This window comes from Oreochromis aureus, linkage group 18, assembly GCF_013358895.1.
Source record: "Oreochromis aureus strain Israel breed Guangdong linkage group 18, ZZ_aureus, whole genome shotgun sequence".
Lineage (NCBI taxonomy): Eukaryota > Metazoa > Chordata > Actinopteri > Cichliformes > Cichlidae > Oreochromis > Oreochromis aureus.
Window position 1 is genome coordinate 29,457,717 of NC_052959.1, and position 20,237 is coordinate 29,477,953.

General features: G+C 39.5%; 1 protein-coding gene across 2 annotated transcripts in view; it reads right to left on the reverse strand.

Annotated features, from left to right (window-relative positions):
• Positions 1-20,237, reverse strand: part of LOC116331658 (receptor-type tyrosine-protein phosphatase N2-like) — a 218,263-nt gene that overhangs the window by 36,949 nt on the left and 161,077 nt on the right. For both annotated transcript variants that reach the window (XM_039602794.1, XM_031754416.2), the window contains exons 14-16: positions 10,351-10,548; positions 2,352-2,499; positions 300-373 (exon numbers count right to left, since the gene is read on the reverse strand). In XM_039602794.1, the coding sequence (XP_039458728.1) occupies positions 300-373; positions 2,352-2,499; positions 10,351-10,548 (420 nt within the window). The remainder of the gene's footprint in view (positions 1-299; positions 374-2,351; positions 2,500-10,350; positions 10,549-20,237) is intronic.

Genomic DNA, 20,237 nt, shown 5'->3' on the forward strand with positions numbered 1-20,237 from the left:
CGGATCAATTTTGTTTCCACAAATGAGAAGCGAATCAAGAGCTGCGCGCATGTCCTTTCCCACACCTCCCCAGAGCAAATACTCACCTGGGGTGTTTGCTGTATAACAATCATTAATATTCATGGTGCAGAACATACATATTGTGAGAGGCTGCCACCGAAACTAAGCAAGCATTGCATCAAAATTTATATTGGACAACGGTAGGCTGCCTTTGTTTCTGTGAAGCCCCGTGGGGGCTGTGGCAGCCTGGCATAGCAGCGGCGTGAAGCACCGAGTTAGAATGCAGAGGAGGTACTTACTATCGGGCTGGCATTGATGTAATCAGAGTTGCCTTGGCTGTTCTCCACCTTCAAGGTGATTCTGGAGTGATCATCTGAAACAAAAATGGAAGAATTCAGCATATTTCGTCTTTGCAGTGTAAGTGTTCTGTGGCCATGCTATACGCATTATAATGAGGGCTCTCTCTGTATAAGTGTTAAGGATGCTGGATTAGAAGTAACAATGCCAACATGTCATGAAGGGTGGATTCCCTTCTGCTTTGACAAGGTTACTTTGAGCTCAGAAGGAAACTAGTTGACTTGTTTAAGAAAATCTCTTCTTTACTTTTCCTGAGAGATTTGATTAATTGATTCTTAACTTTCTCTGTGTGTCTGTAGGGCACCTCTAACAAATTCACACAACACTTCACACTCTCGAGACAAAAGTTTTGAAACTTTGCTGTGCACTGGTGCCTCCGTATTAAGAGCTGTGAGCAAAATAAACACATTAATACATTTGGCTGCTCTACCTTTTAAGATTATACTCTCGCATGCTGTCAGCATGGCTGCCACTTTAGAAAATTCAGTCGATGTCTTGCTCTAGCTCACAGGTGTCAAACTCCAGTCCTCGAGGGCTGGTGTCCTGAAACCATTACATGTGTCCCTGCTGCAACACACCTAAATAAAATTAGTAGGTCATTAGCAAGAGTCTATAGAACTTGACTGCATGCTGAGGTGGCAATTCAGCCATTTGATTTATGTTACAGCAGCTCAAGAGTGAATGAACAGTTAGTTTTAGAAGTACTTTTTTTAATTAAACTTACACTTTTATTTAAATTTACTTGAGTAGAGTTGGGGGTTGCTACCATGCGGTGAAGTCTTGCTAATACCCTACAAATTTTATTCAGGTGTGTTGCAGCAGGGACACATGCAAAAGTTTCAGGACACCGGCTCTCGAGGACTGGAGTTCGACACCCCTGCTCTAGCTATATAATAGCCCCACTGAACTGAGTCCAGAAGTGCACGAGAAGATGACCTTGAAGGGAAAAATTGGGTATTTTTTATTTTTTATAGGTAGAGACAGAACTTTTTGATCATATTTTACACAATTAGGCTGAAATTGTATCAAGAATTATGGCGCTATAAAAAATATAAACACAAAAAAGGTCTTTCCATTGAGGTAACTGGCAAGCATCGGTTAATTTGAGTTGGATAGGAAACTGTTGTGTTTGCTGTGAGGTAGGCAGATCATCCATTTAGTGATTTCTAGAACTAAATTAAAACTGAATGTTGAGGAGCTTCCGTTTAGCCTTGAGAGAATCTGCCATAATCATCTGGGATCCTGTGAATTTTTAAGAGGGACAAACTTTCCGAGTTTGTGCATTTTACTCTTGCGAGCACTCCTCTGAAGCCTCCGGTGATCGGCAAAACAGTTCAGAATTTTTTTTTTCTTGAAGAAGCCAGTGGTGCTTCAAATAGGAAGCACAATTTATTCCTGACAAACTGCTTTCCCTGCTGACAACCTGGATTTCATTAAGCCTCGGCCTGGTGGAGAGAATGGGACAGCACTTTTTTAGATGGGCTATTTCCACAGAAGCTTAGAAATTTTAATCATTGATGAGGTCGGTGCAGGAGAGCTTTAATAGAAAACTAATTTACAACCCTTCTGCTAGCTGCATCTGCTCCAGGTTTCTGATAATACAGGCTGAGCTCAGAATATACGGGGAGTGTTGTTGAGAGGTGCTGAGAGTAATGCCACCATGTTTGGAGGACTGACATCAGGAGGTGTAACAGCCGAATTTTGGTTCCACTCAGAACTGATGGCTTCTGTGCTTCACCAGTGAGGATAAATTAATGCGGTCTTTTCCTTTTGTGTTTCTGCCAACCTAACTGCAACACCTTTTAGGTTTTTAAACATGTTAGAGAAACTAAAACACGGTATTATCCAATTTTGATGATACTAAAGGCAATGTTCACACTTTGTCAATAAATGAATTAAAGTCTCCTATAAAATCTACTTGTACATTGTACACTACTACTACCTTTAAGACACAGTGGTAAGAAAAGACAGAATAAGAGGAACTCATTGTTTACATGCTACAACAGCAGTGGAGCGGTTCTTCTTCGCGTTGCCATCCTTGAGGCCGATGGTGCACGCGTTGGGTTCAGCCTGGTATGCACACAGTGCCTCCCACTCCTTCTCCAGGCGATCCTTATTCTTCAGGTGATCTTCCATGTAGGACTGGAGGAAAAGAGAGTAGGTGAGTCAGGCTTATACATTTGCTCCCATCAGAGACAGATTTACATACATGAAACTTGCTGTGGTGCATTCACTACAGGGTTTCCCTTTTTTTTAAATAATCTTTGATTACAATTGTTTTTATTGTACTTTGGCTCAATTTGGTAATCACGTCTTAAAATTCAGATTTTTTTTAAAGGCAATTCTTAAAATTTCTGGCTCAGGATGAGAACCATCTGAACTAAACCAATTACGATCCTCTATTTTAGAAGCTACACTTTTCTAATCTTTATTAAACTTTGTGTTTTTTTTCTCCAGGAACATTAAAATAAAAGCAAATAATTATCTAGTGGTGCCATTAAACCAAAGTATTAGTGCCAAAATGCATATTGAAAGTCCTATTTCACTTTATAAGATGCACCTATCTTTAGCAGTGTATGCCATTACCTATTAGTTTTCATAATTAAGGAAGGCACTGACTTTGATCAACTGCCTACAAATTATTTTGGCATAAGACCATAACACTTGGCAAAGTCATGGTAATGGTATCTGATGGTGAACAGTGAAGCTTTGTTTTTTAAGCAGCTTTGAAAATGAGCAGCCCATGTTCGGAAAATATGGACGGTAGGCTCGTTTTTTAATGGATGAGGCAATGGAATGAGCTGGTGTGGTTCTTTAAATGGTACCAGCGGTGATTTATGGTGGCAGTTACAAATGGGACTGATCTTAATCAGAATTAGCTTCCAAAAAAGGCCTAATGGCTTTCTGCTAAAATGAGGGGAGTTTGTTAAAAATGGAAGTCGACCTGACCAGATGTCCACCCGGCGGAAGAAGATGGAGAACTGTCCAGATCAAATGCACGTATATGATTTTTATCATACAAGCACACGCCTACTCAACGGCTAATGTCTTTTTTTTCTTTCTTTTTTTTTTGCCTGTCCCATTTGGTTCTTAAGCCGTCAGAATTGTTGTCTGAAGACCAACAAGGCTAATCAACGGCTAATGTCTACCTGTTGAGGCTTGTTAGTTTTTATTAAGTGAGCTCAAAATACTCACTGTTGAACAGCAGGCTTTACACATGACACTGCATTCACACACACACAACCCTACTGAAACACACAGACTTTCCTTGTAGTATCAGCTGTCTATTAAATTTGTCTCAGAGCTGCTAAAAGCAGCAATGATGTAACAGGAGGTCACAAGCTGCGACCCTCCACCTGCACGCAGCCGCTTATCAACAGCGGGAGGTCCGATCCATCAAAAGGCACACAAAGAAAACGCACATACACATCTAAAGTAGAAACCACACATAAAGGTTTTCATAAGGTCACATGTACAAAAAATAGTTCACCCACACACTGCAAAGACACACAAAAGCAGCATATGCAGTCAACAAGCTACACACACTAAGCAAACACTCAAATACACACACAAAACGACAGAAGATACACATGCACATAGAAAGCACGTATATAACATAGGGTGCAGAAAGACACACAGTCCCACAGAAGACACACACACAGTGTCCAAATCTGATGCCTCCCCCCAACTGCCCTCTACCCCCTGCCCCTCTCTCTCCTTCTCTAATGCCAGAGTAATAGGGTTTTGTGGCTGTGTAAAGGGATTATTGCAATCCAATCAGGAGGTGCTGAGATCACCATGTGTCGGCCAAACACTGAATAATCCCCTTACTGCAGGGGGGGCTTACAGCTGCCAAAGGTGCTCAATAAAACCCGCTACGCAATAAGACTCTGCTCGAGCCGCCATTGTGGCTCTGACGCGCCACCTAAGCACCTGTAGGAAATGGGAGCATGAAAGCTGGCCGCATAGGGAGGTTGACGTAATGCAGCAGCCATTTTGGATCGAAAGAGAGTGAAAAGAAAGGGGAAGTGGGTGGAAAGAAATCACTGTGGGATACTGTTACTCAGCAGGGAAGGGTATCCAGTGGTGGAAAACACATTTATTGAAGCCACTTCGAGTGCAGTTTCAGGGGACCTGTGCTCTACTTCAGCATTTCTATTTTATGCTCCACTTCATGTCAGAGCAGAATACATATTACCTGACTATATTTATTTAACGGTAATAACAGTTTCTGCGCCGATGACAAATTATTATTGACTGGAGGTTAGCTTCACACTGACCATCTGCAGAATCTGCACTTTTACTTTGAAAATGTAACTGAACTCATAAATTTAGCTGGTAAAACCAAGAATAAGAGACTTGTCACAGAGATGTTTTTTCTCCTTGTGGAACAGCACCTTCTTCCTGCACTAATGGTATCATACTGGAGCAAACATCTTACATAAGGTGCTATCAGCGCCAGTGATGAGGCTTTTAAGAGCTAATCTAAATGTCTTAAAAGAGTCTTCTTTATATCTGATGCATTCTGCATCGGTGTAGGAAGTACAAAAAGGCTTCCAAAGCTTTCATGAGGACAAGAAAAGATGGATCGATGTTGCATTATATACATTTTAGAACAAGGTGCCACCTTCAACAAGTAAGTAACTTCAAAACTTAAGTCTATCTGCAGATACAATTAATGCTTAAGGCCAACTAAGAACTAATGAAATTTCATGCTCTAAGTATTTTGCAACAGTTCAGACAACAATCTTCCCATTTGTGAACTCTACCACAAACACATAATCCATCATAACCAATCCATCGACATCCATCTTTCACACAGAGGCAGCTATCTTATTTTTAGTTAAAAGCTGACATCATCCTGACACGAGGCTAACTTCTCCGCAGCTGAATGCTTCTTCCTCCTCCTCAGCGGACCACATTAGAGTGATTTAACATCCATTTCCCGACGCACATTCATCCTCCAGCTATTGCCCTGTGACCTATCAACTCTACCGATCACATCCCAGCTGGCCCAATGGTGAGCTACGAACACCACAACAGATTCCCAGCATGGTTAATCTCGACGGAGGCCTCCGCTGCAGCATAATCTATAACACTTACTTGGCCAGCAACAAACGACAAGATAATGTGCTTTATATATAGAGTCGCCTAATCCTCTTAAGACACAAGCAGAGAGGATGTGGGGGAGGTGTTGGGGGCGCGGGGGGATCTCGGTCCCAGTCACATGGGACCAAGTAATACATTAACGTAGATAAGATGGTGAAAGCTGTTTCTCCTCAAATTAAAATCAGTGGGTGGATGATGACATGGAATTTGCGAGGGGTTTACGAGAGGCAATTAATTTTTGTAGGGAGGTGGGAGGGTTGGGTGGAGAGGAGGGGCACTGCAGCTCACGAGCAGTCACGTTATTCCTTTCTTTGAAGCTGGTGATTTTTATTAATCACTCAACAGTTGCCTCACTTGAGTGCATGGCCGGGCATTAGATATAAATATTTGCTTTTTCAAAGCAGAGCCAAACTTGTCTTGCTTAGTAATGGATTTGGTCTCCTGCTGTGACGGTTCCTGAACGACTCAACTTTTCCCGAAACATATCGACTGTAACCCAGGTTTGTTGCCATCAAATTTGCTACTCAGGTCTCACATCATGGTGTGAATTTCAAATGAGCTCTCTTAAATGTGATTTTTTTTTTCTTTTTTTTTTACAGTTGTGACTGCAAAACAAAAGTATGAGCAGTCACAAGTAGGCACTTTTCAAAATGGTGGACAAGAAAAAAGGCAGACCAGAATTGGGAAAGCAGTGGGAAAGGATGAAGAGTAAACACATAAAAAAGCAATCGGGTAAGAAGAATATGCAATAAAAAGCTGCATGGATGAAAAAGCAGGAAAATTGGGTAAACGGTAAAAAAACAAAGAAGAAGAATGAAAGATGGGAGGGGCATGAAGAAATGTTACTCATAAAAAAAAGAAAAAACAGTTAAGAAAATTGGTAAGAAGCTTTTTGCTTTTTGAACTTTTCTCCACCCAGAGAACTTGGGTTGAGAAAACAATCTGACCTTTCGGTTTCAAAGAGTAGCGGGCTGGTTTAAAACTATCATGTTCCTTCCTTGATTTCCTGACATTTTGAAAAAATAATTTTTTTCTATATGACACTGGTATTATTGGATGGAGTCAGCTTGGACAAATCAGAGCTACAGTTTGTTTCACTGAGACCGTGGAGCTGTCCAAGGTGCTGAAGCACACTTCCAGGCCAGTCTGTGTAATACGATACATCTGCTCTCTCTGTTTTCAATCTCTCGCTCCTGCTCTTTTCTCTCTCAGGCCAAAACTGAAGTGGATTAAAAGGAAATGACATAACTGAAAAAGCTCACAGCCTGCTAACATTAACTAAAAACCAACATTATCACGGCCTGTGTTGATGAGCACGCTGTGACTTACAAACTACCAGAATCCTCAGTGTCCTATCGGTTTTATTTCCTCAGTGGAAATAACAACATGGACTTCAAGTTAAATGAGACATCAACTCCTTGTCTACACAGAAGGCTCCTAATAAACCCAGTCCACTGGGAAAGGTTTATTATTATTAAACAGCATAGATGCAATTAAAAGGAGTCCATTTGAGTTACATTTTATGTTTATACTCCAACGACTAAACAGGAACCATTATTAAATGGGCACAGTAAAAGCATATCTGACTGCATACATTTGTTAGATGAATAAAACATAGTGCTCTTTGAAAATCCACCATTCTGGATGTAGCAGAGGATGTTTCTAACATTATTTTGACATTATTGCTGGTACCACAAAATACTGCAAAAACCCAGAGTGGTTCCTGTATGTGTACATATACATATTAGATCAGCGGGTGTAGGTTTTATATCTTCATATATATTTATAGATATATAAAGCACCTTGAGGTGACTGCTGTTGTGATTTGGTAATATATAAATAAAACTGAATTGGTGATCAAAAATTAAAGTCATAACTAATCGCTCAACTAAAGCAAGTGCAATTATTTCCTAATCCTAACTACATCTGAGTAAAAACATTGCTTGTAATTAGAGGAATTAGAGTGTTTAGTCAATATGGTCTGACTCAACCCAATTCTCTTTGTCAGGAACATCCCTGGTGTTACTTTTATAAGAAGAAAGCGCAACATCACAGTGTATTTTGGTATCAGGGGCACCAAACCAGAAAGATTCCCCGAAAAACTTTGGACTTATTCAACCTAAGGCATCTTCTAACTAACTGACACTGGATCACAGATGCTGACCAGGGATTTTATTGGTATACATGTCCAAAAGTTAGAGTGTAAACTTTGCATATCACAGTTCAACAACATGGCATATCACCTAAAAACTGCAGTCTTACTTGTTTACATTCATCAGTTTAATGCTTCAGACTTTGAATGTGAACATTTCTTTAACATATTTTTTTCCCCACCATGTTTGGTCTAAAAATGATTTCATAACAGGCCCCCCATCCACATCGTCTCCTCTCATCAGAACAAAATCACAATGTGAACTGTTGAATTTACTGTTACTGACTAAAGGCAGTTCTAGCAATATTCCTCCACAGTTCTTGTTTGGCATTACCAGTTAAAATGATTCTATTTTCAGAAGTCATATGAATATGATCAGCTCACTTTTTTCACAATTCATTTAGCTGATTAAGCTAGGCACTAGGCAGAGTGCACTTACTCTACTGTTGCTCATTTGAACCCACCAACCTATCACCTCTCCCTCAGGACACATTCATTTGTCGAAGACTAGGTAATGATTTTTATCCACGGTTTGTCAAAGTCATCAAATATCCTCTGTGTTCCTTCCTGATTTTAAGATTGGGTTAAAAACAATAATACTTTTTGACTCCTTATAGACCTCTTTTGAAAAAGGAAAATTGTTATTAGTGAATTTAGAATTTAACAATTTAAAGATTTTAATTAATTTTATGGGGATGAGGGTCTCTTGTTCTAAAAAAAAAAAAGCACCATATTATATATATGAAATGTTGTGATGAAAAAGTCCACTTAGAATTTTTGAATCTGCTCTGAAGAGGCTTTTAAAATTTGCATTCATCTCCATCACCTACACAAAATTAATCATCATACCCACATTAGAGTCACTTAGTCTGTCTCCTTGCTTCCCTCTCATCGTTTTACATATTTGTTGCTATGATTTAACAATTTCAGCAATCATCCTGACCAGACTGTGGCCCACACACTGACTGAATGCTTGACAAACACTTTATTTCATGCCACTCTCCAGCGGTGACACCTCTGCAGATACGGATTCATCTCACGGAGATAAAGCAAACGTACCTGCAGAAGTTCAGACCTTGTTGTCAAAACTCAAATCTATTTTCATCTGTATGTGACCTAAGCTTTTTATATGCATGCATTATATACTGTGGGTGCGTTTGCCAAACGTTTTAGCTTGGTTGTACGCTTGTGTAAAACAACAGAGACACTCTGCAGCAGCAAAGGGCTGCAGAGGGAGTCATCTCTCCTGAACACAACTCTGGCGCAACTCTCTGGGGTAATTAGTATCTTTGTGCCTATTGAACACATCAAAAAGGCCGCTCTTTCACATCTTGCCGGCAGCCTCATATTGCACGGAGAGAGCGGAGAGAGAGGTGGAGGCAGGGTGGGGGAGTTGGGATGAGGAGGTGGTGGTGCCGTGGGTGGTGGGTTGTTGAAGTGAGTAGGTATGTATCGCAATTATGATGGCGCTTGGCAGAAAGCGACCGAGGTTCAATAGAGATTTTCATCTGCCGTACTGAAGAGGGAAATAAGACTGCTTATAGAAACTGTGGGTGTAATGAGATGTGCAAAAACAAAAAAAAGACACAAGAAGAAAGATGAGAGAGAGAGAGAGAGAGAGTGATACAAGAGGATAAAAGTGTGTGTGTGTGTGTGTGTGTGTGTGTGTGTGTGTGTGTGTGTGTGTGTGTGAGAGAGAGAGGGGGGAAATTATCAGTACAGTATATAAAAATAAACTGAGTAGTTTGAGTTTAAAAGACCAAGCGGGTGGCAAGATGATAAAATGGAAGATAAGCATGAAAAGAAGTAAAAGAAATGTTGTTATCTAAGACTATTAACCTGCCAGGCAATTCAAAAACATCTTATTGATAGAATAATTAGAACAAAATAGAAATTTACTCTGAAATATTATTTTGTAAAATCCTTCTCGGGGAAATTAACCTACTTTGATAATCCAATTGTTTTCCCTGATCGATCAATATTAGGCATCTTATTTGGGCCACTGACGTCAGTTTCACTTGGCACAGGAGCTGCAGTGTTGGTTCCTAGAATTAATTTAATTGAACATTTTGACGATAGCCAAACATAAGATTATTATTTTAAAAGCAACTTACACAAATAAGTTACAACAATCTCATTTTGTTTGTTATTTTGATGCATTTTTCATTCACATTCGTAGAAACACAGACACCAAAAAGCACAACACAGGCTCTGCTGAAAAGCTAAACCACTCGAGATGTGGGCACATTTAGTTTAACCAAGGGAACCATTGCCTAGTGTTATTCTTCTCTATTTTCTTTTCTTTTCTTTTTAAAATAAACTGATTTCATCAGCTCTGGGTGTGTAATATAGGGTGCACGTGTATTGGTGTTCTAAAGAAAGGTACTCTATTTAAAATAAAGATAAAGTAATTATAATTAGTTAAAAGTTTTCCATTTACATGCATATTTACATTAATGTATTAATTTTTTGTTACTAATAAGGATTAGGAATACTACAACAAATACTGTAGTTACTCTAAAAGTAAGTACCCAGCAGTGCCAATATTAGTTAAAAACTATAGTGGACTAAAGTTGGTTGGTCATTTGAAAAATTCATTAAGCTCCAGTATTTTTATTTTCACATGAAATATGTTTGCAGGGCTGTTTGTGGTGAAAAAATGAGCTGCTTTCGACATATTTCACATTGTTTTGTGTGATGATTATATCAAAACTGCTCAGCTGGAAACTCACCAGGATCATGTGACCAGTTGAGATGTCCATATTTGAGTGGGCAGGCTCTTCGCTCCAGGAGGAAATGCTGCTCCGTGCCGAGGGGCTGACGGCTTGACCGCCATCGCTGAACTGAGAAGAGACGCTGTTGATCCTGGAGGAGATGGGCTCTGGACGCTCGGCTGGGGGCTTGACTGCCATGCGCTGCCGACACAGCTCCTACGGGAAGGAAGGAGCTACGGATTAGTCACTGCCATCACGTAGGTGGGGCCTAGTAGTATTTTACGCATGCATGACTTACAACACTTGGCTGACAAATTTGTTTGAAATATCTTAACACTACTGATATAATTAGAACTAACAGCAGATAATGTTGCCTTGCTGTAGCATGCTACCTTCAAAGGGAAGTTAATAAATACACCTGACAGTTTGTTCCAAAATGGTAAAATAAAACAATTAAAAACCCACAAAAAAACATGGAGACAGACTGAGAGCTTGCTTTTGCTGCAGTTGCATCTGATGAGGTTGTTTCTCTTTGATGAACAGTAATGGTAGCTGAGATAAATGTTTTTGTATGCTGCTGTGTTGCAGTTGTGGTCACTATTATTATTGTCAGAATCTTAGCAGGCTTTTGAACCGACTTTTATTTGACACATGTCAAATAAAGTTATGGCTGGTTAACCCTCATTGGTTTCTTCGTAATTGCTGCTCAGGGACTAATTATTAGAGCAACAGTTAATAGTACAGTACACACCATGGTTGGTTTTTAAAATAACTGAACAGTAAAATCAACTAAGCAAGTGAAAAATTAATCACTCTGATCTTATTTCAAAGAGATTTATTTATTATGTGGCAGAGACAGCTACTGATTAATCTCTGGCTCCTGTCTCCCTCCCTTCACCCTCAACCGGCCAGGGCAGACGGCCCCGCCCCTCCCTGAGCCTGGTTCTGCTGGAGATTTCTTCCTGTTAAAGGGGAGTTTTTCTTTCCCACTGTCGCCATAGTGCTTGCTCATAGAGGCTTGTCTGATTGTTGGGGTTTCCCTGTATTATGGTAGGGTCTTTCCCTCCATACAATATTACACATCTTGAGGTGACTATTGTTGTCATTTGGTGTTATAAAAATAACACTGGAATGAACTGAATTTAGCATGCTAACAAGTTAGCACTGGCTGGTACCCTTTTGTACCATGTCTGTCTTCCCTCAGTTCAGAGGAAAAATTAACCCTGGCCAAATAGTGTATTACTTCTTTTGTAAAGTGATTGATTGTGATGGAAAAACCAGACAGCTGAAGAATAACACAGTACATCCCAGAGCGGCTGAAGCTCTTGGCAAGCAACAACTGTAGCACAAAATGGATATGATGGAGAAATGGACTAAAGTCAGGTTAAAAAACAAAGGTTAGCACTGCCTAAAACTAGAGTCACTGCAAAACGCCAGCAACCTCATATACATATATAATTCACATTTAAAAAGCAGTGTTTTAGGTCACATGGCCATCACTAGAAGTCAGTCATAAGTTCTCAGAATCAAAGTTGACGGTCCAAACTTTTGAAAGCGGAACAATAAAGCTTATTTAATGACTTGAGGGTTCTGCACAGACGAGTGTAATATTCCTGAGTTCATTAAGAACCATTATTTTCATGGTGTTAATTAACATTTCCTTCCAAATAAATCCTGCCTTCTTTATAATGCTTATTTGTGAGTGTTCTTATTATTTCTCTTTTTGTCGTCTAAAATCTAAAAGGCTGAAAAACATAAAAATGAAAAAGGGCCACTGTGGGCATAATGAGTGAATGTGAATAAAGAGTGGATTCAAGCAACAGAAAATGGGATTTGCTATTAAAATTGGGCTCAGTTTGTTCTGACCTTCATAAACAACTTTCAGTGACAACTTGTGTAGTCATGCTCCTGTAAATCACAAGTGAGTAAAAAAACCAAACCAAACAAACAAAAAAGAGCAAAGAAAAGAATAAAACTAGAAGACATTTTGAACAAAACTGAAATCCTTCCTACTGGCTGTAAACACCTGGGCAAGAATGGTGAAAGCACCAGACACTCAACCACCAACTGCTGAATGCTGGCCGGCTTCCAGGATGTTGGTGGAAAAACAGCATGCATGCTCAGCAAGCTTCCCCTGAATACATCTAAAAAAAAACTTTATAAAAAAGTTTGGCAAAGTATGCCGCTCAGTCTCTTAGCAGCAAGTACAATATCTTCATTCATATGCCTGAGCAAACTGTCATTTTCGGTCTGCTGGATACGTGACCACAATGAAATATTGACACCACATCGAACTTTCAGTCTGCGTCTTCTCTACACAACTCCCAGCAGGACCTTTAGTGAGCTGTAAGGAATGACTGTGCCACTTGATACAAGAGGAAGGAAAAACAGACACTTTGTGAAAATCCAGAACTCTCCAGGTGAGTTATCCCAGAAGTTATAAAGCAAGTGTAAGTTCATCTCTGAATGTTTGTAACGTGCAAAGATGTGCAGAACTGAACAGGGAAAGGGGCAGAAAGACATACTTTTCTTTCTTATTCTCATTTAAAATGTCTAGCTTTTAATAAATAATTATCTGAAAACCCTCATGTTAAGGTACCATCTGTGCAGTCTGCAATTAAAACTATTTTTTCACCCTGTGACCTTATCTGACATGTTTAAATGTTTAGGTTGATATTTTTACTCTTTAAAATACCAGAATAGGGAGGATGGAGTAGGCATATAATTTTTCTATGTAATTCCCTCAGTTTTGTTTTGAACATACATCAAAAAACTATCAACGCAGCATGTCATCTGTGGATGTAAAGAAACTCAAAGACAAGAGTTTAAGACTGTGAAGTTAAAGATTTAAGGATTTTTCTATATTGTAAATTAACATTGTGGTATTCTGCAATAACCATCATATGCAACACAATTAACAGTTTTTTTAAATATATGTTTAAAGGTAAACTTTTTTCATTTTTTCAAATGACATTTGAGTTAATGATACTGAGAACAATGAAAAATAATGTGGCATACAGGTGGTTAACTTTTCTACTCTTTGAATAGATTCTGTAAAATCTATATAAAAACAGATTTTATAAAATAAGATTATTGTAGTGATTAAATCGTAGTGTTTTTGGAGGGCATATTCCTTTAAGAAAGAGAAAAAAAAAGATCCATGTGGTAATTTAGTGTTTTATAGGCCAAGCAGGGGGGTATACTCAGCATGAAAATAGCGTGCACTGTTTTAATATGTTTACAGTGTTGGACGACTTGTTTTATTGAAACATGATGAGAAACAGTCTTTAGAGTCCACTTTCTTTGGTTTTAGCGTTGTGTCAGAAGTGTTCTCAATCAGCAACATGCTTAAATTCTGCTGTGCTTTTTCTTATTTTCTGTTTCAGAGATGGACACTACCAAAGATTGAAATAATAAGGTCAACATGTGCGGAGGTAAACCTTGTGAATCAAAAGCTCACCCTTCAGAAAGCTCTTTTCTGATTTCTAAAGTCATATCTTTAATAAAGTTATTTCAGGAACACAATCCTGTCTGGTCTGCCCACCGGCTCATTCTTTGAGAGGGGCAGCCAATCAGAAGAAAACTGGCTAAAAAAGACAGTAATCTCTTGATTTAAATAGTGGGCTGTAGATAAATAAGGATTGCATAAGGCATTCTCAGCATAGGGAAATTTAAACCCAACCATGCAAAACAGGCTGTGTAGCTCACCTGCCACAGGTGTAACATTTGCCTGGCTCATGAGAGGGTTCAACACACCACAGGTTATATTCAAATAAATCTCTTTCTAAGTCTTATCAAATTGAATGCAGCTTGGAGACGCGCCTTGGGGGAATCTTTGTTTCTGTTTGCCCAATTGGCTGATTTGGTTGTGGGTGTATAATTGCTTTGTTTTTATTGTCTTCCTGCCTCATACCTAACCTCTTTGAATGCCGTAACTAGAATTTTTCCTTAAGTCTGACAACCTGTTAGTCTAACAATAGCTGAAGTTTTGCTGTCATTTTGAACCTGCTGAGGTTTATAGGCAGTACAGAAATAAGGTTTCTGCATTGGAAATTAAGCAGGCTTTGAAACAAACCAGGTTAATAACATGCATCTAATGATTGAGTAAATGTGTAAAGGAACAGTTACCTGGCACATCCTTTGCGTTGTATTACTTTAAGCCATACATCACCTGCATGAGCCTACAAGGACAGTGACTACAACAGGAGACCTGGACTAAAACTCTGTGGGTATCTGTGTTTCTTAATGAGAGAGACGCAGATGATTAACTGACCCCATGTTTGATTGACGGTGGAGGTAATGTGAGCAGGCCTTCATTAGTCCGTATCTGATCTGTCTGATGTTCTCGTAGGTCGGCACGCTGACATTGATCTATGGGCTCGGACACAGTCTCATAAATGTGTGCAGATTATTAAAGTGCTTCGATGCCTGGCCCGGGGATTCTGACGGCGCTGCTGACGGTGGTGGGGAAACATAAACAAGCTTGGATTTAAAAGAAGTGCATACTAGAAGCTGTTAGAGGAAGCACTGACCTACAGTTAAGTAAAGTCTCAAGTGCTGCTTTTATTTTTAGACTTGCAGCGTCAGTGTTTTGCAGCAGCCTTGTTTTTAGCATGTTTTAAGTTTAGTATGTAAGTATTTAGCATCTAAGTTTGTTGTTTTTAAGTTAAAGGCAGCTTTTGGGTGAGGGTTTAAAACTATTTTGAGTGGTCCTGATGAGATTTAATATATTAAATAATTAATTGTCAATAAAAACGATCAACAGCCCTTTCACATGTCAACATTTAAACTGTATATATAGTCACAATAAGGGCATCCCAGCATCAGTTATTATTATTTTACAGGTAACCATAACTGACGTTGGCATCCATTCCCATGCTGATTTTTACTTTCCACTGTATGTAGAAATATTTCTCAGGGTTCCTGAGTCAACGCAGAACACTGAGAAGTAATTCTGGAGAGTTTTACAGTGTTACTCTTATTTATTCAAATGTTTGATTTATGGTTGGAGCCTAAGTGGATTTATCAGATTTAGCCGTGTGTCTCTGGTTACAGATCTGCAGTGCTGTTAGTTCAGGGCTGTAAATCATCTTATCTCGTAATAACACCGCTTTAATCGATATTCTGTATCAAATGATTAATGTATTAAATAGTTAGCTGTGTGATAACTGCATTATTGTATGATGAGGCGTCCCATTACGACCTTGACTGACCCTGTTGGAGATGTTTTTGGCATGACTAACTCAGCATATTTGTTCTTTCCCTGATGTGTTCTGAGTAGTTGGAGGTATAGACCACACTAAAGGCTACACGTCCCTTTAAGAATGATGCTCACTAGTTTTAAGGACAGGATATAGCTGACTATATACATGTATGATTCTATATTTTATTGTTTTAACATTTAAATGCGAAAAAGTATTGAGAAAGATACACAGACTGTTGTCACAGCTCACACAGGGGGTTTTATGGCACTACACAAACTACCCAATGTCAAATCTTTAATAAAAGACAAAAATTGTCCCCATAAATTCCCTTCTGGCTGCTAACTACACCAGTTTGCCCGACTTCCTGTTTTTGCTACATCCTCTGAGCTCCATTTTTTGTGTTCAATCGGCTCAATCACACCGAATTGTGGGTGTTTTGTCACACATGATCAACAGCATTCGTACCGGAACAACTGCACACGGTGAACTTTGCAGCTGCAGCAAATTTTTTTATGATGTAATTAAAACTGCCTCAAAATGGCTTCCCTCCGAGAGCCAATTAGAGGTTAAAAAAAAAAAATAATGTGAAGGAAGAATATAACCCGGGACAGGTTTAGAGTGTGAACAGTGCAGATTTACAGTGCCAACACCTCCCCCATCCCGGAGCAGTGTCCATACGAACACAAGTATCTTTTTTTTTTTTTTTTACAGCGTATTGATTTCAACTATACATACTTCATCACTTTAATGACTTTGGTTTATCATCAGCATGCCAGTCTGATGCATATTTTCTCAGCTTTGACTAAACTGACAGAAACACCAAACAACACATGCTAATGCCTTTGGCACTAATATCAGTCAAAGCCTAATAAAGAGTGGTTGGTGTTCCTCTCTTTCTTCTTTGATTCAAAATCGTGACCACTGACAAGTGAACGGCCTTCCACGTTCAACTTTTTGCTTGTTTACGAGCAGGTACACTAAGTGCACTGAATGCAAAGCAGACACACTTGCATTGTACGGACGTGCATGACTTGGGACTCTGTAACAGTTGGGTTCCACTGAGTCTTTTAGTAAAGACATTACATCTTGTTTCTGCTCAGTGGCACTGAATCCATGCAGTCTATTAGATGCTTTTAAGCGAAACCCCATTGTTGGTGTATTCAAGGTCATCCAAAAGCCCAGTGCTGTGCCAAACAGCAGATATTGTAATGCAGCAAATGAAAAAATTATCTTTCCAGGAAATCCATACTGGCTTTTGCTGCCTTCTCGATTAATTTATAATGAAAGTATAACTCATGAATGAAATGCTTTTTGGCAAATCTAAGGTTTGGAGTCATCTAGATCAACTACTGCATTAAATCTGACAATAAAAAAGGGTGGATATACAGTATATGTTCAGCATGATGGAGTACCAATCTCTAAAGAGCTTTAAGTCTTTTTAAATTGATTTTAAGACACAATCCATTCGATCAAAACAAAGGTCTGTCTGGGAGGGAAGGAATCAATATTAAAATTGATGACAGCATTTAAAAGCAATCTGAAAAAGTTTTTTTTAAATCATTTTCAATTATTAGAATGTTAGCATAGCATAGTTGCTATATGAAACTATGAAACTCGCAGGTAAAAAGACACCGATTCACAAGAAGTCAAAAATGGAGTGCATGCTAAATTTGCTCCTGACACAGGCCTTTTTTTTATCCAAACCACTAAATAAGAAAGAAGAAAATCAATGAACACAATATGGAAAGAAGGATGCACATGTGGCACATCAACTCTTCCCATATGAATAAAAGGTTAAAGAAAAACCCCAACAACCCCCTCTCATGGGCGTCATGCCAGGGAATCCACTTGGTGCCACATGACCATCTCAAATCATACATCAGCCCGGGGGCAACACGGGGCGTGTAAGTGCTGGGAGGCACGTGCCACCCGAAGCACCCCCTTTTCAGAAAAGCTTGCTAATAGGGAGGAAGGTTGGCTTTTGGGGCTCGAGGTGTGCCAGCAGAGCCTGTCAGGCTCACAGGGGTACCTCTGTTTACATGCCCCTCTGACCAAATCAAATTCAGGGGCCTTCACCCAAGTGCCCTTCCTCTGTGCTTAAGCAAACTAGCAAATAAAAGGGGCAACGTGACACAATCTGTGTTAAGAAAAAAGGATTTAAGAAGTAAAGTAAATTATAATTAAAATATACATCGAACGGATACTTAAAAAAAAAAGCTTCAGAAACAGAGCAAAGAAGAAGAGAACAGAAGGGATACAGAGAAAACAGGTGTAGGACAGAACAAGAGTTACTGTTTGCTTGTTTAATCTAAACTAAGATGAACTGGAAGTGCATTTTGCACATATTCATTGGCGATGTTAAAATCTTATGATGTTGATGAAAGTCCTTGAAATTGAATTGAGAAAGAGAGAGACTGTGGAAGTGGAGTAAGGCAGGCTGAGGGACGCCAAAGAAGAAAAACTGAAAAAAAACCTCATCAGTAACAAGTCTATATTTTTTTATTTCTTAAAAAATATGCAAATATGTTCATTAGTTACCAAAGCATTTCTCGTGTTTCAAGAAAATTCCTGGTGTGGGTGATAATATCTTTAAAAATGATAATGTTTCAAGATGATATCTCTTGATTTGTGAAAAAAATCCATGCAAAAAGTACAATCTAGTGCAATGATCTAGCACTGCGGTGCGGATAGTTTCCTCTCTGCTTTGATGGGGGAAAAAAGACTTTTAGTAGCAGATAAAAGTTCGAATCAGATGTAAAGATAAACTGACAGCGACGTTGCAGACTCCCATGTCGGCAGCAGAGTAATCCAGGGACTGACTGACAAGCATCATCCACCATCTCCCCGCCCAGCGCTCTGACACGCTGCACACAGTCCTCTGTCGACGCCTGTCATTCAACATCTCCTTTGTCGGTGTCGGCCAATCCCACGTTGCCGTTACACCGTAACTGCTTGACTGACACGCTGGGAGCCGGGGAGCTGAGAGCCAAAGGTGGAGGGGATTCAGAGGGAGGTGGTGGTGTGGTGACGTGATTGGAAGGCGGTGTGTGTGTGCGTGTGTAAGGATGTGAAGCGAGGCCTCAAACAAACGCGCCGAGGGCAAGAGTCATTAATATGCAGTGGTTGGTTAGAGTGTGCATGCATACACACAGCACGCATGTGTTTGTGCATATTTGTGTCTGTTTGACAGCCAGCATGAAGGAGCTGCAGTAGTAAGGCCGTCAGGCAGCCTGCCGCTTCCTGTCTGCTTTAATTGCATGTAGCCCTGGAGACTGCACACACACACACACACACACACACACAGACAGAATCCAGCCCAGGGAAGCCCTCTACACACCAGCGCTGACAAAGAGACGAGGTTTACACGGCTAAGATGGGAGCTGAACACTGAGGTCTTTCACTGAGGATGACGGCGGCTCACTGTCGAGACTCGATAAAGACGACAGAGGAAAGAGAATCAACTAGAAGAGCTTTGGGAGTGCGAGCAAAGCAAGACTGAAACCTCCCAAGAATGAGCAACACAAAGGTTTTTGTAAGCTCTTAATCAGATAAATAAAGCGGAAACACAGCCTTACGTGTGAATTTTAATTAGCATTTTTCAATTAGAAGCTTAAAGTGACTCTCGGAGTTAAGTAACCGAGAAGATAAGTTTTTCACTCTGAGGAAAAGCAAATATTTTATGTAGACTGAGATAGGTCAGCCTATCACTGGCCAGGGCACTCTTGCAAAAAAGATTTTTAATCTTAACAAATTTTTAGTGGCATGAATGTTGAACGTCTTTTAGAAACCTCTCTTGCTAACCATTAAGGGATGCTTCTCCCTTACTGGTAAGCAATATCTCCATTTTCAAAAAGCAACATCGTGAATCTGTAAGTCACCAGTGATGAGGTAAACCTTTGACGCAGTCCCACAGTCTATTTCAGGAGGTAAAAATCCCTGAAGAGGAGCATAAAATGTAAGCACTTAGGGGCCAAGCTGGGCTCATTATAAAATCAATGCTCACAGGACTACTCTCATTTAAAAACATGGTGGGGAAAAGGTCAGAGAGAGAGAGAAAGAGAGACGGAAAAATCTCAATCTAATTCTTTGCTCAAAAAGCCACTTAATATTGGATTCTGTAAATTAAATTTCACACTTGGCTATTCCGGCCAAAGGATAATTACCGCAAGCAGAGGAGGGAATGGAAATAACTCGAGGTGGAAAACCTGTTGGATTGGTGATATTACTTCATGTCTCAGACAACAAATTATAGCAGGAGACAATCAGCGATCACCACACACCATTAATGTAGTTAAAACATGTCAACACGAGAGTGAGGCGACGCTGAAAGAAGAGAATCACAGAGTCTGTCTCCTTTAAATCACAAAATCAGCCCCAGAGACTAAAGTAGGGATTTTCAAGCCATTCAAAAAATTTTTAATTACATAGAGAAAAAAAATAGTGCATTTTGGTGTGTTTTTTAAATAATCTAAAAAAGATGAGTCCTAAAAAAATATAATTTGTGACCAAATCTTACTGTGGATTATTTATGTTTCTTTACATAGAGAGTTGTGTGAGATTTACTGTAAACGGTACAGGTAATACAAAAAATGCCATTACATTTAAAAACAGTAAAAAACCAAAACAGTGCACCTCAATAATAAACACGTATCGCGTTGTTCTGTTTTGCTTTAATAGGAAAATGCAACTGCTGCCATCAGT